The 17,464-nt window shown below is 47.3% G+C and overlaps 6 protein-coding genes across 6 annotated transcripts; 2 read left to right on the top strand and 4 right to left on the bottom strand.

Annotated features, from left to right (window-relative positions):
- Window positions 1–2,449: 2,449 nt before the first annotated feature.
- Window positions 2,450–5,152, top strand: N7479_007189 (uncharacterized protein; the record flags this gene model as incomplete). The annotated part of the gene is made up of 1 exon (XM_057254883.1): window positions 2,450–5,152. One exon carries the CDS (start codon window positions 2,450–2,452, stop codon window positions 5,150–5,152), a length of 2,703 nt encoding a protein of 900 aa, XP_057108745.1.
- A 649-nt stretch (window positions 5,153–5,801) lies between these two features.
- Window positions 5,802–6,329, bottom strand: N7479_007188 (uncharacterized protein; the record flags this gene model as incomplete). The annotated part of the gene is made up of 1 exon (XM_057254882.1): window positions 5,802–6,329. One exon carries the CDS (start codon window positions 6,327–6,329, stop codon window positions 5,802–5,804), a length of 528 nt encoding a protein of 175 aa, XP_057108744.1.
- A 300-nt stretch (window positions 6,330–6,629) lies between these two features.
- N7479_007187 (cytochrome P450) lies at window positions 6,630–8,601 on the bottom strand (the record flags this gene model as incomplete). Its single annotated transcript, XM_057254881.1, has 8 exons — window positions 6,630–6,801; window positions 6,898–7,090; window positions 7,162–7,206; window positions 7,270–7,444; window positions 7,505–7,621; window positions 7,680–7,851; window positions 7,904–8,081; window positions 8,133–8,601. Coding segments are annotated over 8 exons (1,521 nt in total), but the record flags the coding sequence as incomplete, so codon positions are not given.
- A 1,493-nt stretch (window positions 8,602–10,094) lies between these two features.
- On the bottom strand, window positions 10,095–12,559 carry N7479_007186 (putative C6 transcription factor (Leu3); the record flags this gene model as incomplete). The annotated part of the gene is made up of 7 exons (XM_057254880.1): window positions 10,095–10,408; window positions 10,469–10,593; window positions 10,641–10,995; window positions 11,051–11,319; window positions 11,377–11,814; window positions 11,867–12,300; window positions 12,371–12,559. The coding sequence occupies 7 exons, from the start codon at window positions 12,557–12,559 to the stop codon at window positions 10,095–10,097; spliced, it is 2,124 nt and encodes a 707-aa protein (XP_057108742.1).
- Window positions 12,560–12,605: 46 nt separating this feature from the next.
- On the bottom strand, window positions 12,606–12,890 carry N7479_007185 (uncharacterized protein; the record flags this gene model as incomplete). The annotated part of the gene is made up of 1 exon (XM_057254879.1): window positions 12,606–12,890. The coding sequence occupies one exon, from the start codon at window positions 12,888–12,890 to the stop codon at window positions 12,606–12,608; it is 285 nt and encodes a 94-aa protein (XP_057108741.1).
- Window positions 12,891–13,558: 668 nt separating this feature from the next.
- On the top strand, window positions 13,559–15,725 carry N7479_007184 (uncharacterized protein; the record flags this gene model as incomplete). The annotated part of the gene is made up of 4 exons (XM_057254878.1): window positions 13,559–13,920; window positions 13,959–14,059; window positions 14,111–15,650; window positions 15,689–15,725. 4 exons carry the CDS (start codon window positions 13,559–13,561, stop codon window positions 15,723–15,725), a joined length of 2,040 nt encoding a protein of 679 aa, XP_057108740.1.
- Between the last annotated feature and the right edge of the window lie 1,739 nt (window positions 15,726–17,464).

The following is a 17,464-nucleotide window of genomic DNA, read 5'->3' as shown; positions in this document are numbered from 1 at the left end:
GTTGTACAGTTCAGTTCTTTCTCTTTTTTTTTGGACCAGGGTAATGAGCATTTATTCCAGAGACCGGAGACCAGAAACCAGAGACCAGAAGACCAGAAACCAGAAACCAGAGGCCAGAAACTCCTAACTAACTTGTGCAGAACATTCTCTATTTTATGGGAATATTGGAATATTGAGGTATTACTATACCTAGTCAATATCTCCTCATCAAGTTAATACTTTTTATACAAAATGCTGGCTACCTGACCTGATTCCAAAAGTCTTAAACCCTGGCTTTTGTGGAGATTGATATCGTCATCACCCGTTGCCACATGCTTGAAATTGTACTTGGAATTCCCATTCAAACGAATTCGCTGGCTTTTATGATGTATGTGTTGCCATGAGAATATTTGCTAACTCGGAGTCTCTTATTTGTACGGAGAGCAAAAAGATACGGATCTCAACTCTTCTCTAGAATGTTGAGTTTGAACCTGCATAATGCACCAAGCAAACATACAACAAGGAATGCACAGAGAACTATGAGATGGAGCCATGTTTATGACATAGAAGTCTCAGGAACATCTTGATATATTACACTTAGTAGACTCCACATGGATATGTAGATCGGGTCATATAAGAGAAAACTGCTAAATGAGGCCAACAGATGCATACAACGTAGCCACCATGGAGGGCCCGGGCCCTACCTACCCACCTAGGTAACTAGGTAGGCATTTCTGTGCTTAGTAACAATCTTTGAATGACCTAGCCCTGGAGGTACCTTGAGGTTTACTTCACAGGTATGTCGAGGTCTCTAAGACTACTTGAGTAGAATCTAGCCCCGGCACTGAGACTGGACTTTCTCTATTGCAGACACCAGTCTCACTCACAAGAGTCTATCCTACTTAATATGAGCATATATTTATTATAGTTCGACGTACTGAGTACTACTCTAATGACAGCTTATCATTTATTTCTTTTCTCCACCTATTTGTGGAATCTACTGTTTGATCCGATCCTATAGGGAAACCCCAGATTAGATGTTCACCAACTCAGGCTCCTTGTAAATACTATAGCAATAGCTATCTAGATAACATGAATGGATGTCGAACAGAAAATTTTTCTCATAGGGTTCAAGTTTTCGAAAGTCTGTCTCATCCTTGATGTATTCGCAATACAATTTCAGCCAGGTGTACACTTTCAAATATAAGCCATATCTCCCAAAACGAGAGCCACTGAATAAGAGAATGAAATCCATTATACGCCCAAGGGAAGATCAGTCAAGTATAAAGGATCGATTTTTAGATTGCGGAAGTTGAGATAAGAGTCAGAAATTGTATAAAAGACCATGCTACGAGACACTATGTACTCCGTATTTTCCTATGATGTAGTATCATAATACGTCATGCAGTGCCGAGCTGCTTGAGATCTGTAGTTCTCCATTTATGAGAGTCCCGAAATAAGTATGTGCATCCCATTCCTCTCTAACACTGGAATGTATGTATGCATGTTTGAGACCTGCATCAAGGGCCCAACATGCCAAGTAGAGGCCATGAGATCTCAAACTGCTCTATGTATGTACTGTGTATGCCTGGCCGAGGAACTTTTTGACATATTTAGTTCCTTTACTGCACATACTCCCGATTTGTACGTGAGGTCAAGCATATACATCGTACATTATAGGATGCAGTAACCACACTGGTCCACACCCACTAAATCTACTTTGTATATCAAAGTCTCAACAAGAAACCAATTCTTAGTCATAGAAGGATCAGGATTCGAGACCCCCATACCTAGAAGCCAGTGTGATGGATCTGCGGTGTGATCACCAGTGTGATTAAAGTCTAAATAAGGCTGCAAGGCATCAGTATTACTTGAATAGGAAACAGGCGCTAATCAGCGGGAAACAGTGGCCTGAAAACATCATTTTCGTCATATTATTTAACCTTTCGCGCGAGCATTTTCGAACACTGTCTTTTACTCTAATTCTTTCACCCTAAGTTATTTGAATAACTATTCTTTATTGCATACTTAGCTGAAACGCGGGGACAAGAGGGCTCAAGACTAGACCCCCCAGCCACTCGCCAATATTGTCCATCCCCACCCTTACAGCTCACATTGCACAGAGACAGGCCGAGTCGGAGTTTCATTTGTGAGGGCATATACCCGTGCTTCGTACTTTATACTAAACAGTCACTTGTCCTTTGTGGGAGACTCGAATGTACCTCGGACGGTCGGCTTTCCCCCCTGCATCATACGGAGACAAAGCAACGCCTTTGGACTTTAGGATCCGTTGACTTTGACCATTGGTCGCATCTTGGTCGCGAAGTGCTCGCACGCGATGCGACCCTTGGGACACTTTGAACGAGACATCCTACTCAGTACTATGATACCCAGAGGTATCTAACCGCCAATCGAATCCATAAGAGCGACCGTGGATGCTTCAAGTCGCCGTGCGTGTGCTATTTCCGAGATGCCAGGCGTGGAAGTGATGGGGTCATCGGAGGATTCGCAGGCATTCGAACGCCCACACCTAAGGTCTCACAAGACGCTCCCTCGGCGGGGTGTAATCGTTCCTAGCATCGAAGTCATCCAACCGGTCTCCCCGGATCACAATGGGAAACATATTGCGACGCCGGCGCTTCCCTTGACACCGCCGGGTGCAGGCCACGAAGAACTCGTGGCTGACGAACGAACACCCCAGAAAATGAATTCTTCTCTGCCAAACATACCAACATCTGGGGTATTGACCCCTCGCCGTCCCTCTAAGCCTCCGACCCCGGACGTGACGCCTCCTCAAACGAACTCGAGCAAGCGTCCTACCTTGAACCAGTTTAGTTATTTTTCCTCGTCTTCCCGAGCCGATTCATTTCAAACAGCTTTGGAGAATATTTCATCGGAAGAGGATATGGACACCCCGGTCCGCATGTCTCAGACCGCGACCCAGACTGTAAAACAGAGGAGGCAACCATCAAAGCCACCCGCCTCAAATGGATATCCTTCACGGTTTCCAAATCTAAAAGTATCTCCGTTAGCTGCTTCTCAACAACACAACGAAACCGAATGCGATACCGGATTCGAGTCTTTTGATGGGCATTGGGCCGCCAGCCTGATCGATGGGTCGCCAACACCATTAGCCGGCAAGCGAAAGTCAGCACATAATCACACTCAATCGGTCTATAAATCAACTCCTGGGAGAGATGTGCTGGATATAAAGCACCTGGATGCCTCTTTGATGAAGGAAAAAAGTCTGCGAGACCGTATCAATGGTGCGCATGAAGCCAAAGCAAGTACCTCAATGGAGCAGTCACCTGAGCATATTGGGTCGTCATCACCAGAGGGTCTAGCAAGAGGCAATGGACCAGACGTCCGTCCTTTATCGGTCATCTCCTCGACATCCACCGTCGAGGCTATGATAATCGACTCTCCCAAACGAGCCCAGCAGGTGCTCCGGCATACCGAAAAGAGAAGCTCTCTGCGGTCTGCCAGCTCTCCCATCACAAGATCTGAGCGTACATCTTATGGCTCCATCCCTGAATCCCATCACCGCCTGATTCACAAGGCCGCTCGCATTTCTGATCAGGATGTTCGAAGCGGAATATCGGAGTTGCCGTTCTCGGCCAAGACTACCAACAGTGCAATACAGCCCAATATCGAAACTATCAACGTGGTGGTCATACCGGAGAGAAGTTCATCTCTCAGGTCTCGTCCTAACAGTCATGTTTCTTCCAAGCTGGGCTCTCAGCGATCAAGCCGTCGTCCTCCGACGTCAACGGGCCGCACAGATATCCCAGGGCAGAAGAGACGCATCGTGTCTGATCCAGTGTCGACTCGATCTCACGAGACCAATTCCAGGGGTTATCCCATTGGCCGACCTGTCATTCCACCCCGAGCCTCATCACTGTCTGCGCCGACAAGTCAGAACAATTCTCGCGCGACTTCTCTGTCCTCCAACAGCCTGCGAAGTCGTCCCACGGAGCGTCCCACCATACCACCCCGAAGCTCGTCGCTTTCTGCACCAACAAGCCGAAATAACTCTCGTGCAACTTCCCTTACTTCAGACAGTCTACGGAGCCATGACTTGGCCATGGACCTCGAGAAGCAAAAGCGTTGTGACCATCAACCGGTGTCCCCGCCTCGTCACAACGTTTTAGCTTCACCTGAGCGCCATGGGCTACTCGCGGCTCCCAATATGCACGCCCTCTTTGCTAATTCCGATGATATGACAACCTTGCGTCCGCCCTCTTTGCCTTTTACCCAAGGCTCGGTTCCATCGTCTTCTCCGGGACCTATCGAAATCCAAGAAGCTACAGCCGTCAGTTTGTTCGCACACAACAATCGATCGCTGCTGCTTGTTGACCCTCGGGTACAAGCCTCCTCGACGCGCCCTTACCAAGCGCTTGGTATTTCTTATGATCTTCCTCAACCCCCTCGCACACCCAACAATCCACCACAGACAGAAACTTCCAATGTCAACTCGCCTTTAACGAACCCTCGTCCTCCACCAAAGCCCCCCACTAAACCTCCTCCTTCGCTTCCATTGCATGACACCCAAGATGAAAGCAAAGGCCTTGGTCGGCGATGGAGTTCTGTCCGTCGTACCTGGAGTGCACGCCCTCGGTCGGATTCCTTCAACAATATAGCGCGGTCATTCTCCATGAAATCAGCCAAGAACCGAACCGCAGGAATGGAAATGGACAGTCGTCAATATCCGTTTTGGCGCCCCCGCGGATTCTGGGAAGACGTACCCAGTTCCCCAGAGAAAGAACCCTCACCGACACGGCAAGCTTTGCCGCCCCCCGATGAGTCCGTGATTGTAAACAACTCTCTAGGCCTGCCCCAGCGGCGCGTCATCTTTGACGGCCCGCCTTCCCTGGCGCGCCGCAGCCCAGAAATGAAACGCTTGTTCAATGGAATGGCTAGCAATGGTAGCTTGGTTGATCAAGGCATGTTCCGAACAGGATCCCCATTGAACCCAACCCGTTTCCATGCTCTCTCTCGCTGGGGACTGCGACTCCGGTCAATGTCGTGGCGTAATGTGCGGAATCGACTGCGGCGTGTACGCCAGCGACGATACGAGAGAAAGCGGGCTGCTCGGAGGGAAGCCCTCAAGCAGAGTATTGGTGGCCCTGTCTACGTGGCATCCAGTACTTCAGCTGATGTGGATATGAGATGATTTAGATGATGTTCTGTTTTCCGTTTCATGTCAAGTTCTTACCCATATTTATGATTGGATGTGTTTCACGCATTTCAAACACTTACCCGACGATTTTACGATGCATTTGCTTTTTTTGTTTGTTTTTGAAGTTCCTTTGATGCCCCGAGATGATTTGCTGATATGAGATATATGATGATTATGAAGCATGAACCCATGATGATGATTCTATTGTTTTTATTCCTGTCTATCTTAACTTTTGTTCCCAGATGTATACCATCAACTTGTTTTGTTTCCTTCCAACTAGCATCCGTATCGACTTTCCGACCTGTTCCTCAGTCCAGGGCTGAATAAGGACTTCAAGCTGCCCCTTGCTTTCACTTGTGTGACACAAGATGGCCTATGAAGTAATACTCTCTTGGCTGGATGTAAATGAGCTCATATTTATATCAGCACATGAACCTAGATGCGCTATATAGAAGCAAGATCAAGCTAGCATCAAATTATACTGACCAATAGATGCTAGTCAAGAACGATAGATAATATTTGAATGATGAAGCCTGGGTCTTGTATTTTCTAAGGCAGCCGGCTATTCAAATAGTCATATCTGGCCTATTAACTAACCTTGGGGTATCTAAAATCCATCCAGCCCATCCTGAATCCATCAATATCAATGCCTACCACCCCAGTAAACATTGCCTCTCCCTTTTCCCCTCTTCCCACGTCCACGTACACTTGACCGCCCCCGAATAGCCATAGACCCATACTCCGTCTCACGCGTGACTCGTTGTCTCACCCGCTCCGCCGATTCATCTTCCTGGTCTGCCCCTGAATCTGGTTCATCTTTTATTGACTGTGCTGCTAATTTCTCGCGGCTGTGCTTGAGCATCGCTTCCCAAGTCGGCGGGTCGAGGAAGGGCTGTGGCGGCATAGAGAATGAGACTTCAAAGCGCGGGGGCTGGGGCTCGTAGTCTTCTTCATCTTTGACTTTGATTTTATTACGCTCATTTAGATTTGTGGGCATATTTCTTTCTTGAGTGGCTTCTTCGTATGATTGTTTGATCCTTGTCTCTGCGGGGATGGCGCTAGGATTGAGCACTTTGTATACTTTGGGGCCTGGCCTGTTGGCTGGTAAAAGAGCGCGCTTATGTGGAATAAGCAGAGGCCGAGATCTTTTGGAGGAAGTTGATGAAGCCATGATTTCGAACTTCAGGTAAGCAACAAGGATGAAGAGATGAAGTTGACCTTGAGAAGCAGTTGGGGATAAGCGGAGTCGAGATCTTATCAGCTTATCGGATAGTCCACCCACACGGAGTAGACAGCCACAAGGCAATTTATGAATTTATGAATTTATGCACTTTGTATATTTTACTTCGATACTATATTAGCACTACGTCAATTGAAATAGAAATGAGAGTATCTCGGCCGAGTCATAATCCGAATTCTATCTGCTTCCTTTGGCATGTACCCCCACCCCGGTTCCCCCAAGATATCCTTGTTAGCGCTGGCGCAGAGCAATCTTTAGCCCGAAATTGGGCACATAAAACTCCTCAAATGAAAGCGATCCAGTTAGGGGGATCAAAGCCGAATTAGGCAAGACTATGTCATACCGGTTCAATACATGCGCGAAGGCGAGCTTCATGAGGGCACTAGCCATCCATCGTCCAGGGCTACAAACACGAGCCAAAGTCAGCCGACGGGACCCGGGCGGTTGGATTTAAAACCAATATATAGAAATAAAAAGATCAGCCAGAACCAAGACTTACCAGGCATGTGCACCCATTCCAAAAACCAGATAGTTAGGGCTCAGGTCTACCAGCCGGGTGTCCTTGGCTCCAGCAGCTGCACGCTTGACGAACCTGAAACCGTCAAATGCGTCGGGATTCGCATAGTGCTCGCTGGATCGTTGGATGATTCCGCTTGGGACGGCAACGTGGGACCCTTGCTTCAGGGTAGTCCCTATTCCATTCCATACTTAATCAGCTCGATGTTTCCTTTGGTGACCTGGTAGTGTATGTGCGAGAACAAACCGTTAGAAAGTTTGAGGTCATTAACGCAGACCCGATGAGCCGAGACTAATATGCATATTATTGCATTAGCCATGCATAATCCCCATGGGTGATATCACATAGACATACGCGCTGAAGGGGGATGCAGCCGCTGGCACTCCTTTAGGAAACTGTCCGTCAAAACCATACCATCACATGCTGGAACAGTTGGTCCCATTTTAGAGAAAATCAAATCGATTTCCTCGCGCAGGGGTGCAATATACTCGGGTTGTCGAGCTAGTTCAACCAGGGCGCCATAAAGTCCCTTATTTGTGGTTAAATTAGCAGATTACACAGGATTATGGCATGCGTACGAAGTACGAACATAGGACGTGGTGTAGATAAATGCAAATTGTAGAAGCAACATTTCACCTATCACCTCTGAATATGTCCATCGGTCCCGAAGGACACTGCTCTCATACAGCCATTGGAATATTTCAACCTATAGATTGTTCAGTCATGTCTTCATTAGAGGGAGTGGGCAGGGGATGTAGCGATACCGGACTGTCCGAGTCATCGAGATTGGTCTCACTAGGTCCAGTTCTACTAAATATCTCGGCGTGATATTCTGCTGCACGTGCATCGAAGTGCTTGAGCATAATCTTACGCGAGGCGTGCATATCCCAACTAGTCCTAAAAGTGGCGAGGCGGCTGATGAGGCCACCAATGTAGCTATCTGGGTCTTAGTCCATAAAAAGAGAAATCAATCAAACATCTCACTCACGGTTTCAAGCAATCTGGAACAAGGAATTGTACACGAGTGGTCACTATCATTCCAAGGATGTGATCCTTGACAGCTTTGAGATATTCCTCATTCCGAGAAAGCCGCGAGCCGACAAGAGCAAAACTGCCACTGCGGGCTACGATCGAGTATGCCAAGTCGAAACAGCCAACGTTGCATTCTAGTAGAAAGCATGAGAGACCATCTCGCCTGTAAAGTGGGCAAAACTCACCCCCATCTTTGAATTCTAGCGTCTGAAGTTGCGAGATAATTGCCTGGTTTATGGATGGCATGTATCGATGCAAGTGTTTGTAGACTGTGGCACGAATCAAACCAGGAGTAGTCTTAGCAATTTTTGGCCATCCCATTCCCGCGGGAAAATATCCAGGCATAACATGAGAGATTTGAAGCAGCTGTAGAATATTTGTTAACCTACACATAGAGAATCCACCCAAAACCCGTACCTGGTCAATCCATGGCTCTGGGGAAACAAGAGTGCTCTGTGTATTTCTTAGTTCTTCAATCAACTCCGGCTGGCATAATATGACCTGACCAAAGCGGAATGTGCGCGGGATCTCGAACAAGCCATTCTTAAATTGTTCATAGCCTTTCTTTATTATACCTGGCCCGTCCACGACAAACTTGTACTGCTGGTGTAAGACCGAGAAATAGCCCTTGCATGCGGGGAAAGGAACCTCATTCTGCCGGTTCAGCAAATCATATTAATATCTTGTGAATTTGCACTTTGGTCAACTGTGAGCAGAGGAGAGGTTACCAACGTTAGCCATGAGATAGGAAGTATACATCAAAGCAGCTGCAATTACAGAGCAAAAGGTAGTGGGAACAAGTAGGCACAGAACTATAGCCGAAATGCGAGGTTTCACCTCTTCGGTCCAATTGAGGATATAAAGGAAAGCCATCTTATTCTCAAGAAGCAATGTGGAAAGGAAGAAATGACGAGAAGGGCCAGGATGACTTGAAAATATATAGGTTTATGCAGCAGGAAAGAGTAACTTGCTTCTACGGAGCAAATCTAAGATCGCAACAAGCGACGAAAATAACTCAATGTGATATATATACGTCACCTACCGGAGTCCGGACTTTATAATTATTTGCATGAGGCTACTGTCTGCTGCGAAGGGGTATAGCGGCCTCTGTTCAGTTTCAATTAAAATATACATTGCTGCCTGAAAATGCCTGAATAGTATCTGATTTTAGACCGTTTTCGCCACCGCCCTATACACTGTATTGTAAATGGAGCGGTATCATCTCAACCCTAGTTAACCTGAAATTGATGCTATTTACACTATCCAAATTTCCAAATTATCTCTTCTTCAGGCGTTGAAGCCGCTCCGACTGTACAATTCCCTCTTATCCTTACCACTGAAGCCTCTCCAACTGTGTAAACCCCTCCTATCCTCGGCGTTGAAGTCGCGATACGTCTATAGGTCGATCTTGAGCCCCACAGAGAAGAGATTATTGATCTTCTCTGTCAAGGTAGGTATATATCACTTATAATACTATCCTAAGCCTCCTACACGATAAATATAGTATCCCGATCGACCGAACGAGCCTATATATACGCCTTCGATAATAGGAGGTCCTAGTTTCGAACACTAAGACTAAGGCAGCCAATATCCTCGAACGAGTCGAAGAACTTTCACTACTGTTTGGTATAAATAAAATCCTTTATATACCAGCTAGCGAGGGTACACCTTCTTCAGAACGTAGGATCCGGTGTATTCTTGGTATTAAGCTTCGGCTTACCCCTAAGGAGCGAGATTGAAGACTTTGGACGCCGTGCTCTTCGCCAATTGATAGGAATACATATAGGCTCTGTAATGGTATTTCCGGCATCTTACTTTTCTGCTGGATTTGAAGAAGGCACCAAGGCAGATATCAGGCCAAAATTCGCATTTTAATTGAAACTGAGCAGAGGCCGCTATATCCCTTCGCAGGCTGCTCTTTTTAAGCTAGAGATTTTGGGCCAAATATATAGCATCATATTGGAAAGGACATTGTACAAGGGGCCCATGAGAAATATAAGATATGCAAAGCACAAACAAACTCCCTGCGAAGTATCAGCGATCGAATGTGTGGTATAATGATACAAGCAGACAACGCATCCCACGCAAAAAAAGAAAAAAGCCAGCAATAACGCCAAGAAAATATTAGGCATATTAGGCCGGCCAATCTATGCAATGCCCTGGGATTCTAAGCCACCCATTGTGGAGTATGAATAAGGCAAGTCTACCAAACCGTCAAGCAACCAGTTCAATGGATCAAAGACTTCGTAATTAGGTTCAATGAAACCACTTGGAAGTCCGGTAGGTTGAGTTGTGGGTGGTTGGATCCCAAGACTAGCCTGGGATAACATGGGTGCCGGGGCAAGGCTTGGGTCATTCCCAGAGATTCCGGGTGTTATTGTAGATGTGTGTACAGGCCCGATAGATGAAGTAGCCGAAGAATCGGCTCCTGAGTCAGGATTTGTTGGATTTTTCAGATAGGCTAGAATAAAAGGTTAGAGACTTTGTATATATATACCTGAGATTGCAAAGGAATACTGACCTTCGATGTTCCGGCCCTTAGTCCTGGCATCCTCCCGCCAGCGCCACACAGAGTCGAAAAGTAGGGACATGCTCATTCGGCAGCGTACTTTGAGTCGCAGGGAGTCGTCAACATCGGTACTGTTGCTAGACCGTTGAGTCGCTCCTCCCAATCTCCACATCTGAGCCAACACTTCAGCAAGCCGTTCGGGTAGGTCATTGCTGGACGCTGACACCCCCGGATGGCCCAGATTGTACGGTTGAATAGATTCTTGGTGTATTCCATGTCTATGTGAGAGGCGAAGAAGCTCTTGCACAGCTTCAGAAGAGTGCAACCAGCGGCAACCATCATCTGGTAGACGTAGTATGGGGTGTAAGAGAGGACTGGGCCAACCTCGGTCTCGAGGTTGAGGACAACTTCGAGGAATGATGTCGTTGCGACATACAAAGCTAAGACGCGTTCGCGGTAATTCTTAGTGGTTGGCTCGTCAAAGAATGCCGAAAGGTGCAAATGAAGGTTAGCAGCACGGAGGAACAAGTCAGTAATACCTGGCATCGTTAGTTGTGCATCCTATACATCCACACTTGAACTTGGGAAGCTTACAGTCATTCTGCGGTTGGAGTTGTTCTTCCAACTCCTCAAAGTCTCGCGATAGAAATGCAATCAATGTTGAGCGTTCATGGTCGCTGGTTAATCCCACAGGATCGCGTCGATTTGTATAAAGCGCTCGGGTGACCCTGTCACAAAACTTTTCGATCTCCAATCTTGGCCTTATATCGTCAGGAAGTTTGAAGTTCGGGTCTAGCGAATCGCTCGAGGACAATGTCCAGTCGTAAAGAGTAGATGATGGCTGTCCGTAGCCGGTGGAAACTCTGCAAAGTAAAACATGAGACACATGCGAACAGCAATGGACTATGGGTTTGACATACCTTTGAGCAACAATATTGCAAATCGCCCAAGTTCGCACCTTATCTCTCAATTCTTCCTCGATCAATTCCACTCGGAATTTACTAAAGTCCTGAGTGTGAGAAGGCCGGTGGAGACCAAGCTGCATAGCAACCTGTACCATCATTCCACATAGCATGAAGGTTGGATCTGTTGAGGTGCTGCTTGTAGGGAACGGCCATGAGCATAGTAGAGCGAGAGCCTTCACAACATGGTAGCTTTGAGGGATATCTGCGAGAGTGCTCCAGACCAGCCGGCTGACAGGACCAGCGAGAGAATTCAACAAATTCGAATCGCCTTGATAGCGCCGCGCACCAACACTAAGTATTGTCCAGAAAAGCAATGAAGAGGAGTTATGATACTCCTCGGGAGTCTGATTTCGGTCCAGAAAAGGAAGAAAAGGGTGGTAGTACGTGAAGAATCTAGCAGGAACAAGTTAGATCAATCGCGGAGACTTGACAAATGAGCACTCACATATCAAACAGTTCTGTCACTTTTTCGGGAACAACCATAACGTCCTCAATTCGTCTGATTTGTCCACCGTTCCTCATGAAGTTGGTACCATCGAAGCCCGAACGAAGATCCAGGAGGGACGCAACAGCTTCTTGAGATCCCATGTATTGATCTGCGGACATAGCTGATGGGGTTTGATAGACTGCAGGACTGACTTGATTCGATTCTTGCTTAGGTGTCAATTGTCCTGCAGTCAATGCTCGTTGCTGTGACACTCCGGTGACAGGTTGGCCAGAAGCAATCTGCTTCCTGAGCTCCATTATTTCCCTCTCCATTTCCGCATTGCGGCTGCGCTTTCCAACCCGTTTGAAATTAGACTCGATTTTACAATCGAGCCTCAGCCGACGGCACCTCGAGCAATCGGCCCATGGGTCTTGAATAACATCGCATCGAAGCTGTCGCAATCCCAAAAGGTTAGCCGAACTGAAAGACCCCGTGGATTTTGCCGTGTAATGTTAAGCATACTTTCTGTTGTCGACATTCATTGCAAGCGCGCTTCACCGGCTGACGTCTCTTCTCGTCGCGCGCGTCATTATCATCCATATCCTCAATACTTCCCGGGGAACTGTCGATCCCCGCAATGGCCATATTGCGTTTGCGACCATGCACGCCGTCGGCGGCAACTGAGACAGGCAACTGATTTACACCCGCCATTACGGGACTGGTGCCAATAGAAGCATTATCAATGTTCGCAATCGGTTCAAGAGTTTGGGCCTGGCCCTCTCCGATGCCGTTGGATTGCCCAAGAGAAGCCAGGCTGAATAACGTTCTTCTTGATCGAGATCTCGGTTTCGGACGACGAGAGAGCTTCGGACGGATTCACAGACGCACGGGTGGGTTCTTTATCCGAGCAGTGCAATTTGATTCGGTTCTTTTCTTTTCCCTTTTTGTCTTTCTCCAGTATAACCGTCTCGACTTTCTTCGTTGCCACAATCGGTGAGCGCACTTCTTCCCGCAAACTCGATGAGTCAGCGCGGAGGGGCATATCACCTGACCGGATATGGTTCCATGTTCCCCGTTAACACGTGACACATGATTGGCTGTCTATCAAGTGAATGGGGCTGATTTGTATATTAAGAAAGATATTTTCCATTCGGAATAGCTGCAGTAGTACAAGCACATGAAAAAAGGCACTAGAAAGACACTAGAAACCCCTGTGTATAGCATACAGCTTATCTCCACACGCGATCAGAAGTAAGCCTTGAGGTCTGGAGGTGAAGGCAAGGCAGCAAGGCAGTGCAACCGCGCCCGGCTTCGCCCCGTGCAGTATATCCAATCCGGTATAAGAATGAAGAAGGCGTTTTCAAATTATTGGCTTAGAGAGTGAATGGATAAATAAAAATGAAATATTCTCTCCACTCAAAGCTTCGTATTTAGTGGAGGCTTGGCTAAATGTGGTTTAGATTTCGAGCCTTCCGGGCAATTAGTGGCACTCATCTTTAATGCAACTCGTTTATCTTGTCCATCTTGGGTTATTGGAATGTCAAAAGGCCGATAAAAGTGCCATGCTGGCTTGTCTTTGTCTGGGTGTTCTCGGGAACGAGTGAGGTACCAGGTATTCGATATAAAAGGCTACCCGACCACACCTGTCAGACTTGACTCGTCAACACTTGGATCTTCTTCACAACACACTACCTTCTGCCAAACGCAGACATGACGTCAAGAGATCGAAGGCCCAAAGATGCACTCAATGAATCTGAAGCTGTCGGCGAGTCTTCTACTGAACGGCCACCTTCCTATTCGGCCGATCAAGTCGAGCAGCCACAACTAGAACTGCCACAACTGAATCTGGGCCTGAAGATATATAGTCCGACATCCGTCACTCGCGACCAGTGTGTTGCACATCTCAAGCTTCTGGCTGTGTTCGCGGACCTGCGGGATACTATCTCTAGTCATAACGGGCTTTTTGGCCTCTACGATGCCGAGGCTGCAAAATTCCCGTCTACACAGAACGAAGCGCGGGCTCGTATTAGTGAAAAGCGCTGGGCCGTATATGTAGCGCGTGCAGCTGATCGGTACGCCAAGTGGTGGTTTGCTGGCCTCCCCGGTCAAGACCGATGGCAACTATGGATGACTTGGAGGATGTCGGGTATGAGAACATCGTCATCTGTGATACTGAAGTTGCATGGAGCACGAAAAATCTACCTCCGCTAGGTAAGTGTATTAATCGTAAGGTGAAAAGGCAGTTGGCTGATTGCTCTGTAGATATTTTGATGGTCTGGCATTCTCATATGTTGAATCCCCGGAGCTTCCTTGAGGATTCCATTCGATACGGTAAAATGAGCACCTGGGCAACGGGATTTCCATGGGAAGCGATAGATGGCTGCATCAACAACCACACGATGGAGTACACAGTCTCTGAAGAAGGCCAGCGGCTGTTCGAGGAGAAACTTGACTTGCAGTGGGATAATCTGCACGACCCGCCGAACAAAAAAGTCGACTGCCCGCACTGCAAAAAGGAGAACACTGCCCCGTGGACAGAAGCTCACTTTGGAGAGACTGTTACCCACGCCTTCAAACTTGGAAATGGCTACGCCGATAATACATTTGAGATGAGATGCGTCGACTGTCGAAAGTTGATCGACCATGGCCGGCTCAGGGTAGCGAAGTTTCGAAAAGACCTTGAAGGAGCTCTCTACCAAGGCCTCCCTATGCCCGGGTCATTCACCAATATCCGTGGAATTCCCGAGGGCCCGCCTTCTAGAGTTAATACTGGGGCGCCCCAGTACATGCTATTCCCCACACGGATCATCCAGGCTGCCGGAGAGGACTTGATGGGATTCACTGATGGTCGAGTGGATTGGTGTCAGAATATCAGCCAACTGAGGCAGAAACTCGAGACCAAGCTACGCGACAGAAAAGTTTTATCAACCGCATATGGTTCCTACAATACGACTGTCCATTCTACTGAGAAAATGCACTTCCGAAAAATGATGTCCCGATACTGGGAGAACCTCGGGCCCTTCGCGCTAGACCTTGTGGGGGCTGTGATCAGACAAGGGACCTTCGTGGAGAAAATGGACAAACTCGACTGGCTGCACTCACCGACAGTCTTCGAGACCATGGAACGGCTGATTAAAAAATACGAAGTGTTCTTCCAGATCATGATCGACAACCCAAGGCATATGGCCGTACCCACACTAGACGTCGACCTGGCCTGGCACACACATCAGCTCAGCCCATCAAAGTACTACAAATACAGCACGTCGAAGCTAACACGCGCCTATACTCGCGTGTTCATCGACCACGACGACAAAGTCGACGAGGCAGCACTCTCCGACGGCTTTGCCTGGACCAGCAAGATGTACCGCCGCGCCACCGATGGCCGCATATACAGCGAATGCACCTGCTGGTACTGCGAAGCGACACGAGCACCAGACTTGTATGACCGGTTGATCCCCATGGGCTCAGTCTCTCGCGCGCGAACCGCTGCAGCGCTCTTGCACGATAGTTCTGATATCTCGTCCGATCCAAACAAGAACCCACATATCTCTTCACACAACGCTGTCCGGCCAACAAATCTGAACACTCCGTTCGGGCAGTCTGCGTATGTTAGACAAATGCGTCTGCAGAGCGACTACTTGAGGGCTGCCCGGCGTGCTAGGAAGCGTAGCCGTCAAGGGTCCACCTCCAAATCTAAGCAGCCCGAGGAGTATCCATACTTCATACCTTATGCATATGGCTACCCCATTGTGGTGCCATACTATGGACCATATATGATGGACCCATCCATCAATTGTGATTCGTATGCATGTAACCCTAGCTGCATGAATGTTACTCCAGGCGCCATCGGGAACTGCTGTTCCGGCACGTGTGGTAAGTTCTTCCTACACCCTTCTAGAACCTTGGAAGAAGTGAAACTGATATGTCAAAAGGTGGTCGTGCAGGCGCAGGTAACTGTGCAGCAGGCACTGGTAATGGAGGATGTAGTAATGGAGGGTGTGGTGGTGGAGGTGGAGGTGGAGGGTGTGGTAAGTCTCTTTTTGAACTTCGATATACTGCAATGGATGCTGATGTGTTTTCTATACAGGCGGATCGAGTGGTGGTGGCGGTGGTGGTAAGTCTTCTTCATTGCTTTCGATATATGAAATTATATACTGACTTGAATGTTTAGATGGCGGCGGCGGCGGTGGCGGCGGTGGTTGTGGAGGAGGAGGTGGTGGAGGAGGCTGTGGTGGAGGCAGCTAATCCAAAGAACGAGCGCTAATACCCCTTTGACTTTTTGTGATTTTTGCTCTTTTATACTCATTGTGTTTAATTCCTTGCTTAATATGTTAGCTCGGGTTATTCTTATTGCTCAATAGTCCATATCTATTTTTTAAGCCTCACACCCAACACTCTTGCAACCATCCCCTGCTGGTTGTAATCTCCGAGCACATGGTATCCTTTCCCTTGTTAAATTAGAGCTTAGTATCATCTGCAACGCTGATATACACACCCAATGACTAGAAGAGACCAGTATAGTTGTTGCCTAGTTTCATTGCCCTTTTTACATGGTACAATTTCATCGACTTACATCTCACAGGGGACGGTCTCTTCACCTGACCATGCCATTGAGCCTCACAAATTAGTTGAGATTAAACTAGGGGGCATTTTGTTAAGTATGATGGGATGGTCAAGCTAAAGACTTCACCGCGAGGATACGAAAACGCTGTGGGTGATATAGATCGTTGCTTACCTTATTTCTACAAGGTATGGCGGACACCGGTATAGCAGATTGATAGTTTGCAGTGTATTTCCTATCCACCAATCTGCTTTACTAAGGTGTCTCGATCTTACTTGATTTGTCCATTAAATATTGCAAATTACCATTATTTTCATCCTAATGTATACAATCCCTGTTAATTGGCATTTATTCCACCCTCGGCTTTATTACCCCTACTATACTTGCAATTGGGCACTTACTATGTACCTCACTGCTATATCTCTTTATAAGAAACAATGTCAATATTACTACCAAGCAATACCCAATCCCTCAGACTCGCCCACTATCTGGCACGAAGTATACATACATGGGAAAGACAGGCTGGATTTCAAGGGTACTTCAGCGGGGACTCAATATATTTACTCCAATGACATGACTTTTGCTAATAATTTTATTTCAGCCTGGACTAGACATGTGTAAGATATTACTACTGCCCGACAGTAGGGTTGAAATTACTTCAATTGTTGGGTGCATGTCCGTTTTCAAATGAGGCGATTGGGTCGACTGAGACTGGATGTAGAAACTACAAAGAAAGTGGTATCAGTGTTCCTTACTAGTAAAAGAGAGGTTGTACAGTCTCTCGGGAAGGCATATAGAAAGACATCTATTAGTGAAACCTATATAGAATTCGCTTTAGCAGGAAGCGGAGGAAGCGGAGGAAGAAGAGAGGGGAAAGAGGGGAAAGAGGGGAAGAGAGATCTATTTTGGCTAGTTTCAATACCGACAATATCCCGCGGTTTTGATATGGCATCAATGTAATGGATTATTAGCAAGAAATATCCATGAATGTTTCTGCAGCCACTGGCCTGAAAGAGGCAATGGCGAAATCCTCCCCGAAGAGATTCACTATACAG

The sequence above is a fragment of the Penicillium vulpinum genome, assembly GCF_028829585.1.
Source record: "Penicillium vulpinum strain IBT 29486 chromosome Unknown utg000003l_segment0_segment0, whole genome shotgun sequence".
Taxonomy (NCBI): Eukaryota; Fungi; Ascomycota; class Eurotiomycetes; order Eurotiales; family Aspergillaceae; genus Penicillium; species Penicillium vulpinum.
This window is presented reverse-complemented; position numbering and strand designations above follow the sequence as displayed.